The 16,832-nt window shown below is 45.6% G+C and overlaps 1 protein-coding gene across 1 annotated transcript in view; it reads left to right on the top strand.

Annotated features, from left to right (window-relative positions):
- Nucleotides 1-15,447, top strand: part of LOC139273182 (utrophin-like) — a 186,020-nt gene extending 170,573 nt beyond the window's left edge. The window contains exons 21-22 of the mRNA XM_070889726.1: nucleotides 7,599-7,776; nucleotides 15,349-15,447. Coding sequence (XP_070745827.1) covers nucleotides 7,599-7,776; nucleotides 15,349-15,362 — 192 coding nt within the window. The 3' untranslated portion in view covers nucleotides 15,363-15,447. The remainder of the gene's footprint in view (nucleotides 1-7,598; nucleotides 7,777-15,348) is intronic.
- Nucleotides 15,448-16,832: the final 1,385 nt, after the last annotated feature.

The raw sequence follows: 16,832 nt of genomic DNA, 5'->3' as shown, positions 1-16,832 counted from the left end.
TCTGCCTTCACCGCCTGCTGTACCTGTATGCCAGCTTTCAGTGATGTACCATGACACCCAGGTCTCGTTGCACCTCCTCTTTTCCTAATCTGTCACCATTCAGATAATCTGCCTTCCTGTTTTTACCACCAAAGTGGATAACCTCACATTTATCTATATTATACCGCATCTGCCATGTATTTGCCCACACACCTAACCTGTCCAAGTCATCCTGCAGCCTCTTAGCATCCTCCTCACCGCTCCCACTGTCACCCAGCTTAGTGTCATCTGCAAACTTGGAGATATTACATTCAATTCCTTCGTCTAAATCATTAATGTATATTGTAAATAGCTGGGGTCCCAGCACTGAATCTTGCAGTACCCCACTAATCACTGCACGCCATTCTGAAAAGGACCCGTTTATTCTTACTCTTTGCTTCCTGTCTGCCAACCAGTTCTCTATCCATGTCAATACATTACCCCCAATACCATGTGCTTTAATTTTGCACACTAATCTCTTGTGTGGGACCTTGTCAAAAACTGTTTGAAAGTCTAAATACACCACATCCACTGGCTCCCCCTTGTCCACTCTACTAGTTACATCCTCAAAAAAACTCGAAGATTTGTCAAGCATGATTTCCCTTTCATAAATCCATGCTGACTTGGACGGATCCTGTCACTGCTTTCCAAATACGCTGCTATTACATCTTTAATAATTGATTCCAACATTTTCCCCATCACCGATGTCAGGCTGACTGGTCTATACTTCCCTGCTTTCTCTCTCCCTCCTTTTTTAAAAAGTGGGGTTACATTAGCTACCCTCCAGTCCATAGGAACTGATCCAGAGTCTATAGAATGTTGGAAAATGACCACCAATGCATCCACTATTTCTAGGGCCACTTCCTTAAGTACTCTGGGATGCAGACTATCAGGCCCCGGGGATTTATTGGCCTTCAACTCCATCAATTTTCCTAACACAATTTGCTGACTAATAAGGATTTCCTTTAGTTCCTCCTTCTCACTAGACCCTCGGTTCCCTAGTATTTCCAGAAGATTATTTGTGTCTTCCTTAGTGAAGACAGAGCGAAAGTATTTGTTCAATTGGTCTGCCATTTCTTTGTTCCCCATTTATAAATTCACCTGATTCGAACTGCAAGAGACCCACATTTGTCTTCACTAATCTTTTTCTCTGCATGTATCTGTAGAAGCTTTTACAGTCAGTTTCCTTCGAGCTTACTCTCGTATTCTATTTTCCCCCTCCTAATTAAACCCTTTGTCCTCTTCTGCTGAATTCTAAATTTCTCTCAGTCCTCAGGTTTGCTGCTTTTTTTGGCCAATTTATATACCTCTTCCTTGGATTTAATACTATCCTTAATTTCTCTTGTAAGCCACGGTTGACCCACCTTTCCCATTTTATTTTTACGCCAGACAGGGATATACAATTGTTGAAATTCATTCATGTGACCTTTAACTGTCTGCCATTGCCTATCCACCTTCAACCCTTTAAGTAACATTTGCCATCTATCCTAGCCAAATCACGTCTCATACCATCGAAGTTACCTTTCTTTAAGTTTAGGACTCTAGTCTCTGAATTAACTGTGTCACTCTCCATCTTAATGAAGAATTCTACCATATTATCGTCACTCTTCCCCAAAGGGCCTCGCACAACAAGATTGCTAATTAATCCTCTCTCAGTACACAACACCCAGTCTAGGATGGCCAGCTCTCTAGTTGGTTCCTCGACATATTGGTCTCGAAAACCATCCCTTATGCACTCCAGGAAATCCTCCTCCACTGTATTGCTACCAGTTTGTTTAGCCCAATCTATATGTAGATTAAAGTCACCCGTGATAACTGCTGTACCTTTTATTGCACGCATCCCTAATTTCCTGTTTGATGTCATCCCCCAACCTCACTATGACTGTTTGGTGGCCTGTACATCACTCCCACTAGCGTTTTCTGCCCTTTGGTGTTCCGCAGTTCTACCCATACAGATTCCACCTCAACTACGCTATTGTCCTTCCTTACTATTGCGTTAAATTTCCTCTTTAACCAGCAACGCCACCCCACCTCCTTTTCCTTTCTGTCTATCTTTCCTGAATATTGAATACCCGTGGATGTTGAGTTCCCAGCCTTGGTCACCCTGGAGCCATGTCTCCGTAATCCCAATTACATCATATCCGTTAACAGCTATCTGCGCACTTAATTTATCCACCTTATTACGAATGCTCCTCGCATTGAGACACAGCCTGCAGGCTTGTTTTTTTAACACTCTTTCTCCTTTTAGAATAATGTTGTAATGTGGCTCTTTTTGATTTTTGCATTTGTTTTTTCTGCCCTGCACTTTTACTTTTCTCCTTTATACGTTTTGCTTCTGACCCCATTTTACTTCCCTCCGTCTCCGTGCATAGGTTCTCGTACCCCTGCAATAGCTACTGCCTCCCAGTTACATGCTGCATATTAAATCTTCATTGAACACAGTAAGGAAGAATGGAAAGGTGTAAAAGAGAGAATGAGTTAATTTTCCCACCCTTTCAAATTTCAGTTTAAAATAATATAAGAGCCCTGATATTTGCGGGTGTGGGGTGGGGCGGCGTTGGGGGGGTGGGTGGGTGGATAGATGGCGGAATGTGGTGGTCCTGCCGATTGGGTGGGGGGGGGGAGGCGGAAAGGGGGAGATTAGAAGGGTCGGCCTGGAGATCGAAAGGGTCAGAGGTTGATCTGGGGTGGGGGGGAGGGGGGACAGGTGGATGGATGGCGGAATGTGGTGGTCCTGCCGATCAGGGGGAGATTAGAAGGGTTGGCCTGGAGATCGAAAGGGTCAGAGGTTGATCTGGGAGGGGGGGGTAGTGGATGGATGGCGGAATGTGGTGGTCCTGCTGATCAGGGGGAAATTAGAAGGGTCGGCCTGGAGATCGAAAGGGTCAGAGGTTGAGCTGGAGATCTGGGGGTGGGGGAGGTTGACCTGGGGGCGGGGGGTGGGTTTGACAGATCATGGAGAGGAGGTAGGCAGATAGTGGCAGGTTTGCTGGGCGGGGGGTGGGGGTTGGGCAGAAAGCACTCGTGGTCCACAAGCAGCGCTATATAAAGCATCTATTGGTAGTTATGCAGATTCTGATTTGGCTTTCTGCCTGTTCTGGTTCTGTGCTCTTTGATCAAGAATTATTCTTTAGATGGGCTGTATTTAAACATCACTGTGGGCCAACAGTAGGTGTGCTCAGCTTCTAAAGTCAGCCTTCCACTCCAATCTGCTCTCCTTAGTTGGATGTGATTTACCTGCTTTGGCCCTTCTGCTGGATGCAGCATCGTGCAGATGCAGGATACTCCTGCAGGATGTCTGGTGAGCAAGGATTGAGGAAAGGAAATGTGCAGCCAGTCACTCCTTTGCAAAAGTAACAAAGTATCTAACAATGGGTTATTGTTATATATCTATTGCATTTAATTAGTGTGTTAACTCTGGGTGGAATTAGGGTAATATCAAGCCAATTCTTGAAAGCTTTGAATATGATTTGAGTGTCCTTGCACACCGTGATTGCTAGCAAAACCAGGAACAAAAACTGAACTAAAAGTACTTGGAGAACTGTACTCCAGTGCAGTGGCTTGTGAGAGTTAAATGTACCCTCGTTGGTTATGACTTAATCTGCATTGTTGGCGTAAGTTACAGTCCAAGGGCTCTATTTTCACCACCATTGGGTGCTGTTTTTTTGCGTCTGCTGATTTTCTTTTTGAGCAATCATGATTTTGCCATTTTCCTCAAGTTTGTACGCCGGCAGCGACTGTCGGCGGCGTTTTTTTGTACGCAAGATTTTTTGGTGCAGGTCTGGTTGAAAACTGATTTCTGCGTCGTTTTTGGCCCTTTAACCAATTTTCGCTAACAACGATTTTTTTCAGATTGCCGCACAGTGGCCTTGAGTACCAATCAGAAAAACCCTACATTAACTTGAGATCGGCACAGAGTATATTTGACTTTTTGGAACGAGGGAAGAAGACAATTTAAAACATAAATTTATGATGATTTTTGCAGAAGGAACTTGGAAAATAACTCGGAAAGTTTATTTTTTCCCCACAGAATGTTTTTGAGAATGGGCAAATTGCGATTCCACCCCACCACACCACTGAATCTCTGCTGACGGGTCGGAGGAAGGCTTGCCGGCAGCAGGATTGCTCCCTTGGACCGACACAAGCACAGGAGCTCGACACTTAGATTCCACCCCCCCCCCCCCCACCCCGGGCTCAGCTTGTAAAGAAGCCCGGTGGTGGCGGGGCGGGGGTGCTTGGAATGCAAGCGCTGAGCTCCTGGATTTCTGCCAGGCCAAGGGAGCAATCCTGCCGGCATGCACTCCGAACTGTGCATCGGAGATGGCACAACACAGCAGCAGACAAAGGCATTTTGGCACAAGCTATAATTAAAGTGCCATAACTGTGTCACGTCTCCATAGAGACAGAGCTTAGTGTTGTGCAAGTGCGCAGACCAGGATGTGGTCCGTTCTGCTAGAGCGTCACCCAGCACAGGTGTGTGTGCTGTGCTTTAGTAAGTCTTACAATAACAAGAATAACAAAGTTAAGAATAATTATGGGTGCACATTTTACTATGCCTCATGTAGTAAGGTTGGTTTACATGCATAGCATGTAGAGGCGACAGCTACGATGACGACGTTATCGCACAAACCAGATTGCTCGGGCATTAATGGGGAGGAGGCCAGACCATGATCGAATCTACAGGGACAAGCGCTCATATCTACACCTGAGTGAGGAAGACTGCATTCGCAGGCTGCGATTGAGCAAGGAGGTAATGACCGAGATCTACCAGCTGATCAGGTTAGCCATACAGTCAGGAAGTGGCAGGAGGACGGCCTTACCTGTGGAAGTGAAGGTCACTGCAGCACTTGCTTTCTATGCTTCTGGCTCATTTCAAGCAGCAACTGGGGACATATGCTGCATTTGACAGGTGACTGCTGTACTGTATGCCAAAAGGGACCAGTTCATTAATTTCCCTATGACCATGCAGGCAATGCGAGACAGGGCTGTAGGGTTCTCCAGAATTGCTGGCTTTCCAAAGGTACCCACATTGCCTTAAGAGCACCTTTGGACAACTGAGGTTTATCGCAACAGGAAAGGGTTCCATTCCTTAAATGTGCAGCTCCTCTACGACAATCTGTGTCGGATCATGGCAGTGGATGCCAAGGTAGCATCCACGATGCTTTCATCCGACACGAGAGCGTTATATATACCATGTTTCAGGAGCTGCCAGAAGGGCACAGCTGGGGACAAAGGGTACGGGCTCGCCACCTGACTTAGGACACCCCTCCGCAATCCCCGCACTGAGCCAGTGCGTCGGTACAACATGTCGCACATAACGACATGGAGCATCATAGAGCGGGCAATTGGCATACTGAAGCAGCGTTTCCAATACCTGAAACACTCTGGAGGCTACCTGCAATACGCCGCTCACCACGTCGGTCAGTTCACTGTCATGTGCTGCACAACTTGGTCATCATGAGGAGACAGGACCTGGACATTGAAGATCCTCCTGAGGGGAGAAGGCGGTGGGGGAGAGGGCGAGGAGGCTGACAACGAGGTCGAGGAGGACCAGCAGCAGAAGGAGGACAACGACGAACCCATGCCACCAACTCAACCCGCAGGATGACGGCGGAGGAGTCGGCCTCGTGCACCTACAGCCATAGCTAGAGACTTGCGTCAGCTGCTAATCCGTGATCGCCTTGTTGCCTGAAGGCTAAACGGTATCACATTGTTGACTCTCTGCACCTGTTACTGTGGAAAATATAATGTACATCAGTACATAATGTTGTGTTGGTTTATATTGATTTCATTCAAAAAATAATGTGTTGGTTTATGTTGCTTTAATTCAAAAAATAATGTGCAGGATTTTGCTGAAATTTAAAAAAATAATCAGGTTTATTAAACATTTATACAGTTTTACGTCAATAAAAATGCAAACTTCAAATTTGTTTCAATGAAGATAACAAGTAGCAGCAACAAACAAACAAGCTCTAGCTGCAGCCATCTTGCCTCCCCCTTATTCAAAGACCTTAGTGCTGTGCGCCCCTCTTGTTGCCTCTACCCCTACCCATGCTCGTTGTCTGACTTCTTCCTCACCATGACCATAAGGTTTTTTCTGCTTTCCGCGCGAAGACGCATTTGTTGTTGGTGGGGTTTACCAGGGACCGACCTAGCAGACAGCACTGAGCAAGATCAGGGTTCATCGTCGGACTCTTCTTCACCTTGTGGATGAACCCCCGGCACACTACCTGACTTTGGTCTGGGGATTGGAAAGTGAGTATCAGCAGTTGATGCTGCCAGTTGCTGTTGGGCAATGACAGCCTGGGTGTGTCCACTTTTTGCAGCAGCTGTCGCCCACATGCCCCGCCCTCGTCGCCCACATGCCCCAGGAGCGATCTGGTTAGCTCACTGCGCTCTCTCTCCATTCCCATGATTTGTCCTATGTCCCCTCTATTCTGCATTTCAGGTTGAGCTCTCCTTCCCACCCTCCTCGGCCATCTCCCAGTTGTGGCTTGCTGCAATCCACTGGGACCCACAGCCTCAGATTCTACCCCATGTCTTGTCGGTTGTATTGCTCAGCAAATGGCTTGGCGTCCTTGCGGTTCACCGGCTCCAGTTGTAATGTAATCATCTCATCAATGGGATCTTCCTGCTGCCCTTCATTGCCCAGCTCATCCTCGTCCTGAAGTTGAAGAATTTCTGGTTTGATGGCTTCCTAATCTTCTGTTTCTTCCTGATGCGCAACATCTTCAAAACATAACACAGCATTTGGTTAGCTGCAGGAAGATCCCATTGTCGGTAACCTGGGCCCAGCGTCCACATTGGTGGTTGATCTTCTCTTGCAAGATTTAATCATATCAGCGATTCTCTGTTCCACCGCTTAGTTGCAGCTTACTTGGCGCACCTCCTCCAGTTTTTGACCATTCTCGATTGATCTGTGACACCTTCCTCTGCAAAGATGAAAATAGAACTTTTTAAGAGAGGGTCCTTCTGCTGTTGTGGCCAGACACGCACGTGCGCACGCACACTCGATTTCTTCTGTTCTCCTTCTCCTTGTCCGCCTCCTCCTTCCCGTTCCCTTGGGTCCATCATTTGCAGCTAAAATTTAAATGTCCAGATCCAGTTCCAATCTGAATGTGTTCTCACGAGCTGCTGATCCAGACCAGGAAGTTCACTGGATGCGCGGACACAGCGTCACGTGGAAAACGTATTTTGTTCCGAAGCATACTCACTGACATTTTGGCGTACACTTGAAACTCCACCTCCAGATTTAACTGCGGGTATTGCAGCGGCAAAATTAAATTTTACTTTGGCGAAAATTGTGTTGTTTTTTTGCGCAAACGGGCACACATAAATCGGCCGTACATCCTCCTGGATATCAAAAATCGGCAGAGGAAAAGAGAGTCCCATATCTTGGTCTCAACTACCAATTATTCTGTTTGTTACTATTGCAGTGAAATTGGCAATAAAATTATCCAAGTTGGAGGGAGGGAGCGACAAACTGCATAATTTGCCTCATTGTTTACAGTGCATGGAGAAGTAACTCCATAAGAACGTGTTGTGGTTTTAGATCATGTACTTATTTTCCTTTGCTGCAGTATGAAATCAACCAATTGACTGACCTAGCCCCACGTGTGGAGAAATTAATGGCTCGTGGAGAAGTGCTTAGCAGTGAGCCTGGAGCTCCAAGCTTTCTCCAGGAGGACCTTAACAGTTATAACAACCGGTTCAGGTCAGTCCTGCAGAAACTACAGAGCAAGCAGCAGGTACAAGCAGGTGAGTAGGCCTTTTAATACGATTATCCTGAAACATGTTTCTTCCTTTCTAATGCATTCCTGTTGCGCTTCAGTTTTCTGTTCATGAAAGAGTTGATGTCATTGCATAGAACATAGGAACAGGAGTAGGCTATTCAGCCTTTATGGCCTGTTCTGCCATTAGTACATAGCTGATCTGTACCTCAACTCTATTTATCTTTCTTTGATCCATATTTCTTGATACCCATACTTAACAAAAATCTATCGATCTCCGACTTGTATTTCAGTTGATCCCCCTTTTTTGGAGGAGAGTTCCATATTTCCACTCCAACCCTTTGTGTGAAAAAGTGCGTCCTGATTTCACTCCTAAATGGTCTGTCTCTCTCATTTAAAGATTATGCCCCCTTGTTCTGGATTTCCCCACGAGTGGAAATAGTTTCTCAGAATCTACTCTATTGAATCCCTTTATTATTTTAAACACCTTGATTAGATCACCCCTTCAACTTTCTAAACTCAAGGAAATACAAACCAAGTTTATGCTACCTGTCCTCACAATTTAATGATTCTGGTGAATCTACGCTGCACCCACTCCAAGGCCAATATATCCTTCATCCGGTGCGGTGCCCACAACTGAACACAGTACTCCAGATAGGGCTTGACCAAGGTTCTGTACAACCGAGGCATCACCACTTCATTTTTGTATTCCAGCACTTTTTAGGTAAAGACCAATATTCCATTAGCCTTTTTGATTTTTATACCTGTGCACTAGCTTTTAGTGATTTGTGTACATGGACACCCCAATCCATTTGCTCCTCCACAGCTCCTAGTTTTTCATCATTAGGGAAATGTTCTGATTTTTTTTCTTTCTCTGATCCAAAGTAGATGACTTTGTATTTCCTCACATTGAACTCTATCTACCATAGTTTTGACCACTGTCTGTCTCTGTCCCTTCCTGCTCCCATCTACATAATTTACTGTGTCTCCTAACGTAGTGTCATCTGCAAACTTGGCGTTACAGCTCTATTCCTTCATCCAAGTCACTGCGCATCCCGATTTCAATCGCTCCACTATTGGCAGCCGTGCCTTCGGCTGCCTAAGTGCTAAGCTCAGGAATTCACTCCCTAAACCTCTCTGCCTCTTGACCAATGTACCCCATATTCTTTCTTTGGGTGCACGGCCCCTTTAAGGGGGTGCATGGCCCATTCACAGTTTCACGCACGTGCAAAGTTTACCATTAGAAGAGCCAGTCCTGAGAGCTACGCAGCTTAGAGGGAACATTGCTCTCTACCCCTCTCCACTGATTTAATACGCTTCTTAAAACCTAGCTTTTGGTCACTTGTCCTAATATATCGTTTTGTGACTTGGTGTCAAATTTTGTTTGATATTCTTATGAAGCACCTTGGGATGAATTTACTACGTTAAAGGTGCTATATAAGTGCAATTGTTAATATATTATAGTGAAAAGCCGAGGCCCCAGTACAGATCTCTGGGGAACACCACCTGTCGCATCCTGCCATTCAGAGAATGTTCCCATTATAACTCTACTCTTTATCTCTTACCTCCCAACCAATGTCACAAGGTAAGCTCCAATTCCATGCAATTTAATTTTTTTCTAATCGCTTGTGTGGACCCATATCACATGGCTTCTGGAAATCCATATAGATAACATCCATAGGCACTCCCTTGTCCACCATGTTAGTGACCATCTTGACTAGATTCGTCAGATATCAGTCTTTACGGTAGTGGACACTAACAATATCCCAACAGTGGATAGTCAAGAGGCTGTAGTGGGGGGAGGAACTTAACACAATCAAAATAACTAAGGAGGCAGTACTCAGTAAGATAATGGGACTAAACGCAGATAAATCCCCTGGTCCTGATGGCTTGCATCCAAAGAGAAGTAGCGGCAGGGATTGTGGATGCATTGGTTGCAATTTACCAAAATTTGCTGGATTCTGGGGAGGTCCCAACAGATTGGAAAACTGCACATGTAACTCCCCTATTTTTAAAAAAAAAGGCAGACAAAAAGCAGGAAACTATAGACCAGTTAGCCTAACATCTGTGGTTGGGAAGATGTTGGAGTCCATTATTAAAGAAGCAGTAGCAGGACATTTGGATAAGCGAAATTCAGTCAGGCAGAGTCAGCATGGATTTATGAAGGGGAAGTCATGTTTGATAAATTTGCTGGAGTTCTTTGAGGATGTAACGAACAGGGTGGATAAAGGGGAACTAGTGGAGGTGGTGTATTTGGACGTCCAGAAGGCATTTGACAAGGTGCCACATAAAAGGTTACTGCACAAGATAAAAGTTCACGAGGTTGGGGGTAATATATTAGCATGGATAGAGGATTGGCTAACTAACAGAAAACAGAGAGTTGGGATAAATGGTTCATTCTCTGGTTGGCAATCAGTAACGAGTGGGGTGCCGCAGGGATCAGTGCTGGGACCCCAATTATTTGATTAGCCATGATCATATTGAATGGCGGTGCAGGCTCGAAGGGCCGAATGGCCTGCTCCTGTACCTATTTTCTATGTTTCTATATTTACAATCTATATTAACGACTTGGAAGAAGGGACTGAGTGTAACGTAGCCAAGTTTGCTGACGATTTAGAGATGGGAGGAAAAGGAATGTATGAGGAGGACAAAAAAATCTGCAAAAGGACAGGCTAAGTGAGTGGGAAAAAATTTGGCAGATGGAGTATAATGTTGGAAAGTGTGAGGTCATGCACTTTGGCAGAAAATAATCAAAGAGCAAGTTATTATTTAAATGGAGAAAGATTGTAAAGTGCAGCAGTACAATGGGACTTGGGGATACTTGTGCATGAAACACAAAAGGTTAGTATGCAGGTACAGCAATTGATCAGGAAGACCAATGGTATATTGGCCTTTATTGCAAAGGGGATGGAGTATAAAAGCAGGGAAGTCTTGCTATAGCTACACAAGGTATTGGTGAGGCCACACCTGGAATACTGCGTGGAGTTTTGGTTTCCATATTTATGAAAGGATATACTTGCTTTGGAGGCAGTTCAGAGAAGGTTCACGAGGTTGATTCCAGGGATGATTGGGTTGACTTATGAGGCAAGGTTGAGTAGGTTGGGCCTCTACTCATTGGAGTTCAGAAGAATGAGAGGTGAGCTTATCGAAACGTATAAGATTATGAGGGGGCTTGACAAGGTAGATGCAGAGGATGTTTTCATTGATGGGGGGAGACTAGAACTAGAGGGCATAATCTTAGAATAAGGGGCCACCCATTTAAAACATAAGAACATAAGAACATGGAACAGGAGTAGGCCATCAAGCCCCTCGAGTCTGCTCCGCCATTCAAAAAGATCATGGCTGATCTGGCCGTGGACTCAGCTCCACTTACCTGCCCGCTCCCCATAACCCTTAATTCCCTTATTGGTTAAAAGTCTATCTATCTGTGATTTGAATACATTAAATGAGCTAGCCTCAACTGCTTCCTTCAGCAGAGAATTCCACAGATTCACAACCCTCTGGGAGAAGAAATTCCTTCTCAACTCGGTTTTAAATTGGCTCCCCCGTATTTTGAGGCTGTGCCCCCTAGTTCTAGTCTCCCCGACCAGTGGAAACAACCTCTCTGCCTCTATCTTGTCTATCCCTTTCATTATTTTAAGTGTTTCTATAAGATCATCCCTCATCCTTCTGAACGCCAACGAGTAAAGACCCAGTCTACGCAATCTATCATCATAAGGTAACCTCCTCATCTCCGGAATCGGCCTAGTGAATCGTCTCTGTAACCCCTCCAAAGCTAGTATATCCTTCCTTAAGTAAGGTGACCTAAACTGCACGCAGTACTCCAGGTGCGGCCTCACCAATACCCTGTACAGTTGCAGCAGGACCTCCCTGCTTTTGTACTCCATCCCTCTCGCAATGAAAGCCAACATCCCATTCGCCTTCCTGATTACCTGCTGCACCTGCAAACTAACTTTTTGGGATTCATGCACAAGGACCCCCAGGTCCCTCTGCACCGCAGCATGTTGTAATTTCTCCCCATTCAAATAATATTCCCTTTTACTGTTTTTTTTTCCAAGGTGGATGACCTCACATTTTCCGACATTGTATTCCATCTGCCAAACCTTAGCCCATTTGCTTAACCTATCTAAATCTCTTTGCAGCCTTTCTGTGTCCTCTACACAACCTGCTTTCCCACTAATCTTTGTGTCATCTGCAAATTTTGTTACACTACACTCTCCCCTCTTCCCTCTTCCAGGTCATCTATGTATATTGTAAACAGTTGTGGTCCCAGCACCGATCCCTGTGGCACACCACTAACCACCGATTTCCAACCCGCAAAGGACCCATTTATCCCGACTCTCTGCTTTCTGTTAGCCAGCGAATTCTCTATCCATGCTAATACATTTCCTCTGACTCCGCGTACCTTTATCTTCTGCAGTAACCTTTTGTGTGGCACCTTATTGAATGCTTTTTGGAAATCTAAATACACCACATCCATCGGTACACCCCTATCCACCATGCTTGTTATATCCTCAACGGATTCCAGGAAGGTAGTTAAACATGATTTCCCCTTCATGAATCCATGTTGCGTCTGCTTGATTGCACTATTCCTATCTAGATGTCTGCTATTTCTTCCTTAATGACAGCTTCATGCATTTTCCCCACTACAGATGTTAAACTAACCGGCCTATAGTTACCTGCCTTTTGTCTGCCCCCTTTTTTAAACAGAGGCGTTACATTAGCTGCTTTCCAATCCGCTGGTACCTCCCCAGAGTCCAGAGAATTTTGGTAGATTATAACGAATGCATCTGCTATAACTTCCGCCATCTCTTTTAATACCCTGGATGCATTTCATCAGGACCAGGGGACTTGTCTACCTTGAGTCCCATTAGCCTGTCCAGCACTACCCCCCCTAGTGATAGTGATTGTCTCAAGGTCCTCCCTTCCCACATTCCCGTGACCAGCAATTTTTGGCATGGTTTTTGTGTCATCCACTGTGAAGACCGAAGCAAAATAATTGTTTAAGGTCTCAGCCATTTCCACATTTCCCATTATTAAATCCCCCTTCTCATCTTCTAAGGGACCAACATTTACTTTAGTCACTCTTTTCCGTTTTATATATCAGTAAAAGCTTTTACTATCTGTTTTTATGTTTTGCGCAAGTTTACTTTCGTAATCTATCTTTCTTTTCTTTATTGCTTTCTTAGTCATTCTTTGCTGTTGTTTAAAATTTTCCCAATCTTCTAGTTTCCCACTAACCTTGGCCACCTTATACGCATTGGTTTTTAATTTGATCCTCTCCTTTATTTCCTTGGTTATCCACGACTGGTTATCCCTTCTCTTGCCGCCCTTCTTTTTCACTCGAATATATTTTAGTTGAGCGCTATGAAAGAGCTCCTTAAAAGTCCTCCACTGTTCCTCAATTGTGCCACCGTTTAGTCTGTGTTTCCAGTCTACTTTAGCCAACTCTGCCCTCATCCCACTGTAGTCTCCTTTGTTTAAGCATAGTACGCTCGTTTGAGACACTACTTCCTCGCCCTCAATCTGTATTATAAATTCAACCATGCTGTGATCACTCATTCCGAGAGGATCTTTTACTAGGAGATCGTTTATTATTCCTGTCTCATTACACAGGACCAGATCTAAGATAGCTTGCTCCCTTGTAAGTTCTGTAACATACTGTTCTAAGAAACAATCCCATATGCATTCTATGAATTCCTCCTCAAGGCTACCCTGTGCGATTTGATTTGACCAATCGATATGTAGGTTAAATCCCCCATGATTACTGCCGTTCCTTTTTCACATGCCTCCATTATTCCCTTGATTATTGTCCGCCCCACTGTGAAGTTATTATTGGGGACCTATAAACTACGCCCACCAGTGACTTTTTCCCCTTACTATCTTTAATCTCCATCCACAATGATTCAACATTTTGTTCATTAGAGCCAATATCATCTCTCACAACTGCCCTGATATCATCCTTTATTAACAGAGCTACCCCACCTCCTTTCCCTTCTTGTCTATCTTTCCGAATTGTCAGATACCCCTGTATGTTTAATTCCCAGTCTTGGCCACCGTGCAACCACGTTTCTGTAATGGCCACCAAATCATACCCATTTGTAATGATTTGTGCCGTCAACTCATTTACTTTATTTCGAATGCTGCGTGCGTTGAGGTAGAATGTTTTAATAGTTTTTAAACCATGATTTTTAGTTTTGACCCCTCCTGCAGCCCCTTTATATTCATACATATTGTCCCTTCCTGTCACCTTGTGGTTTACACTTAGCCCAGTGCTACTCTGCTCTGTTGCCTCCTGCCTTTTGCATTCTTTCTTGGTGTCCTGTTCATCTGAACTCTCACCCACTCTAACTAGCTCAGAGCCCTCTCCTGGGATTTGACTACTCCTCGCATTGAGGCACCGAGCTTTCATACTTGCCTTTTTATTACACTTTGACCCTTTAGAATTTTGTTTTTTGTTTTGGGTTTCTCTGCCCTCCACTTTTACTCATCTCCTTTCTGTCTGAGGAGAAATTTCTTCTGAGGGTTGTGAATCTGTGGAATTTGCTGCCTCGGAGAGCTGTGGAAGCTGGGACATTGGAATAAATTTAAGACAGAAATAGACCGTTTCTTGAGCGATAAGGGGTATGGGGAGCGGGCAGGGAAGTGGAGCTGAGTCCATGATCCGATCAGCCATGATCTTATTGAATGGCGGAGCAGGCTCGAGGGGCTGTATGGCCTACTCCTCCTATTTATTAGGTTCTTATGTGAACAGCCCTTCACAAACCTATGGGCACATGCCGACTTTACTGTTTCTGCCGTGTGCATTTGTTCACATGGATAGTGTTGTGCAGCCAATTGTCTTATCACTGATAACTTATTCACTTTTATGGCAGTTTGCTGCCACTATGTTCATTCTAGCAATGTATGGAAGAACATGAATATTTTACTTATGGAGGCATAACTAGTCAGCTTTTTTTACCTTGTCCTGTCTCTTCCTGTTAACCATAGCTTCCCTGCTGAGAGTGCTAGTTAATGACCTCCTCTCAGACTGCTCTGGCTGCTGCCTTGTATGCGGATGCAAGAAGATATGAGAGTAGACTGGGTAAACCCGACCAGCTCTCTTACCCCGCCCCCCACTTTGATTATGTCTGTCCAGTATCTCGTGCCTTTTACTGACAGCATCGTACACTGTGCCACACCTCCAGTGTGGTGCAGTATTTTACAAATCACAACATAGCAATGCATCCCAGTGATAGCATGGGGTCAGGTCAGACTATACTGGTAAGCTATGTTGGGCGCTGCTCTGTGTTTTGCACTTCACATTGTTCTGTCTTGAGAAGTTAAAACAAAGTGACAATACAAAGGTATCTGAAAACTTTCACTGCGTAGCTGGTGGGTGCTCCAATGAGTGCGTTATAACATACACATGTAGGTGAGTTATGATGCAATACAGTATAAATTACTGCTCCTGTCCTCTAAGTATGAGTGCATTGACAGCAACGGCATATATCCTGTAATTTTGGTTATGGTTATGTGCTTTAATGATATGGAGTGATTACTGCTGAATTCTTGTTCTTCTTTGCCTATTATAATCCCTTTTATTAAAAGGGTTGGAAAGTCCTCGGAGCCTAGATGCTGTAAAGATCCTGAAAGCGCTGCTGGATCAGTCTGAAGCCCAGGTTAAGTCAGATTGGAGTGGAGTTGTTAATCTGGAGACCGCTCAGAATGCATTAAAGTGCACACAGGTAAAGAGAAGCTAGTTATCAGTAGCACTCTGGCTACTTCTAGTTAAACGAATTTTCTAAGTTTAAAACATTATACAGTATGCAACAGGTTGTCAAATTTTACAGTAATCCACTCTGGGCAGCTTTTTTCGGGGGGAGGGTTGGGGGAGTGAAAATTTGATCCTGGGTAAATATGTTAATAGAAAGATGTCGTGACATGTTGAAAAACTCACCGCTGTTTCAAAAATCCTGATGGGTGTGTTTCATAATGTTGCCTGATCTGGTTATTGAATAGCAGTTGGACCATGAACAGAAAGTCACTGCCCCATCCCTGGCTGGAAATGGTCACTCAATAACACTCTCTCTCTCTCTCTCGCTGTCTCTCTCTCTCTCTCGCTGTCTCTCTCTCTCTCTCGCTGTCTCTCTCTCTCTCTCGCTGTCTCTCTCGCTGTTCTCTCTCTCTCTCTCTCTCTCTCTCGCTGTCTTCTCTCTCTCTCTCTCTCTCTCTCTCTGTTCTCTCTCTCTCTCTCTCTCGCTGTCTCTCTCTCTCTCTCTCTCGCTCTCTCTCTCTCTCTGTCTCTCTCTCTCTCTCTCTCTCTCTCGCTGTCTCTCTCTCTCTCTCTCTCTCTCTCGCTGTCTCTCTCTCTCTCTCTCGCTGTCTCTCTCTCTCTCTCTCGCTGTCTCTCTCTCTCTCTCGCTGTCTCTCTCTCTCTCTCGCTGTCTCTCTCTCTCTCTCTCTCGCTGTCTCTCTCTCTCTCTCTCGCTGTTCTCTCTCTCTCTCTCGCTTCTCTCTCTCTCTCTCTCTCGCTGTCCTCTCTCTCTCCTCTCGCTGTCTCTCTCTCTCTCTCTCGCTGTCTCTCGCTGTCTCTCTCTCTCTCGCTGTCTCTCGCTGTCTCTCTCTCTCTCGCTCTCGCTGTCTCTCTCTCTCTCGCTGTCTCTCTCTCTCTCTCGCTGTCTTCTCTCCCTCTCTCTCTCTCTCTTCCCCCCTCGCCCTCTCTCTCTCTTCCCCCCCTCGCCCTCACTCTCTCTTCCCCCCTCGCCCTCACTCTCTCTTCCCCCCCTCGCCCTCACTCTCTCTTCCCCCCCCTCGCCCTCACTCTCTCTTCCCCCCCTCGCCCTCACTCTCTCTTCCCCCCCTCGCCCTCACTCTCTCTTCCCCCCCTCGCCCTCACTCTCTCTTCCCCCCCCTCGCCCTCACTCTCTCTTCCCCCCCTCGCCCTCACTCTCTCTTCCCCCCCCTCGCCCTCACTCTCTCTTCCCCCCCCCCTCGCCCTCACTCTCTCTTCCCCCCCTCGCCCTCACTCTCTCTTCCCCCCCCCTCGCCCTCACTCTCTCTTCCCCCCCCCTCGCCCTCACTCTCTCTTCCCCCCCCCCCCTC

The sequence above is a fragment of the Pristiophorus japonicus genome, chromosome 9, assembly GCF_044704955.1.
Source record: "Pristiophorus japonicus isolate sPriJap1 chromosome 9, sPriJap1.hap1, whole genome shotgun sequence".
In the NCBI taxonomy this organism is placed as follows: domain Eukaryota; kingdom Metazoa; phylum Chordata; class Chondrichthyes; family Pristiophoridae; genus Pristiophorus; species Pristiophorus japonicus.
This window is presented reverse-complemented; position numbering and strand designations above follow the sequence as displayed.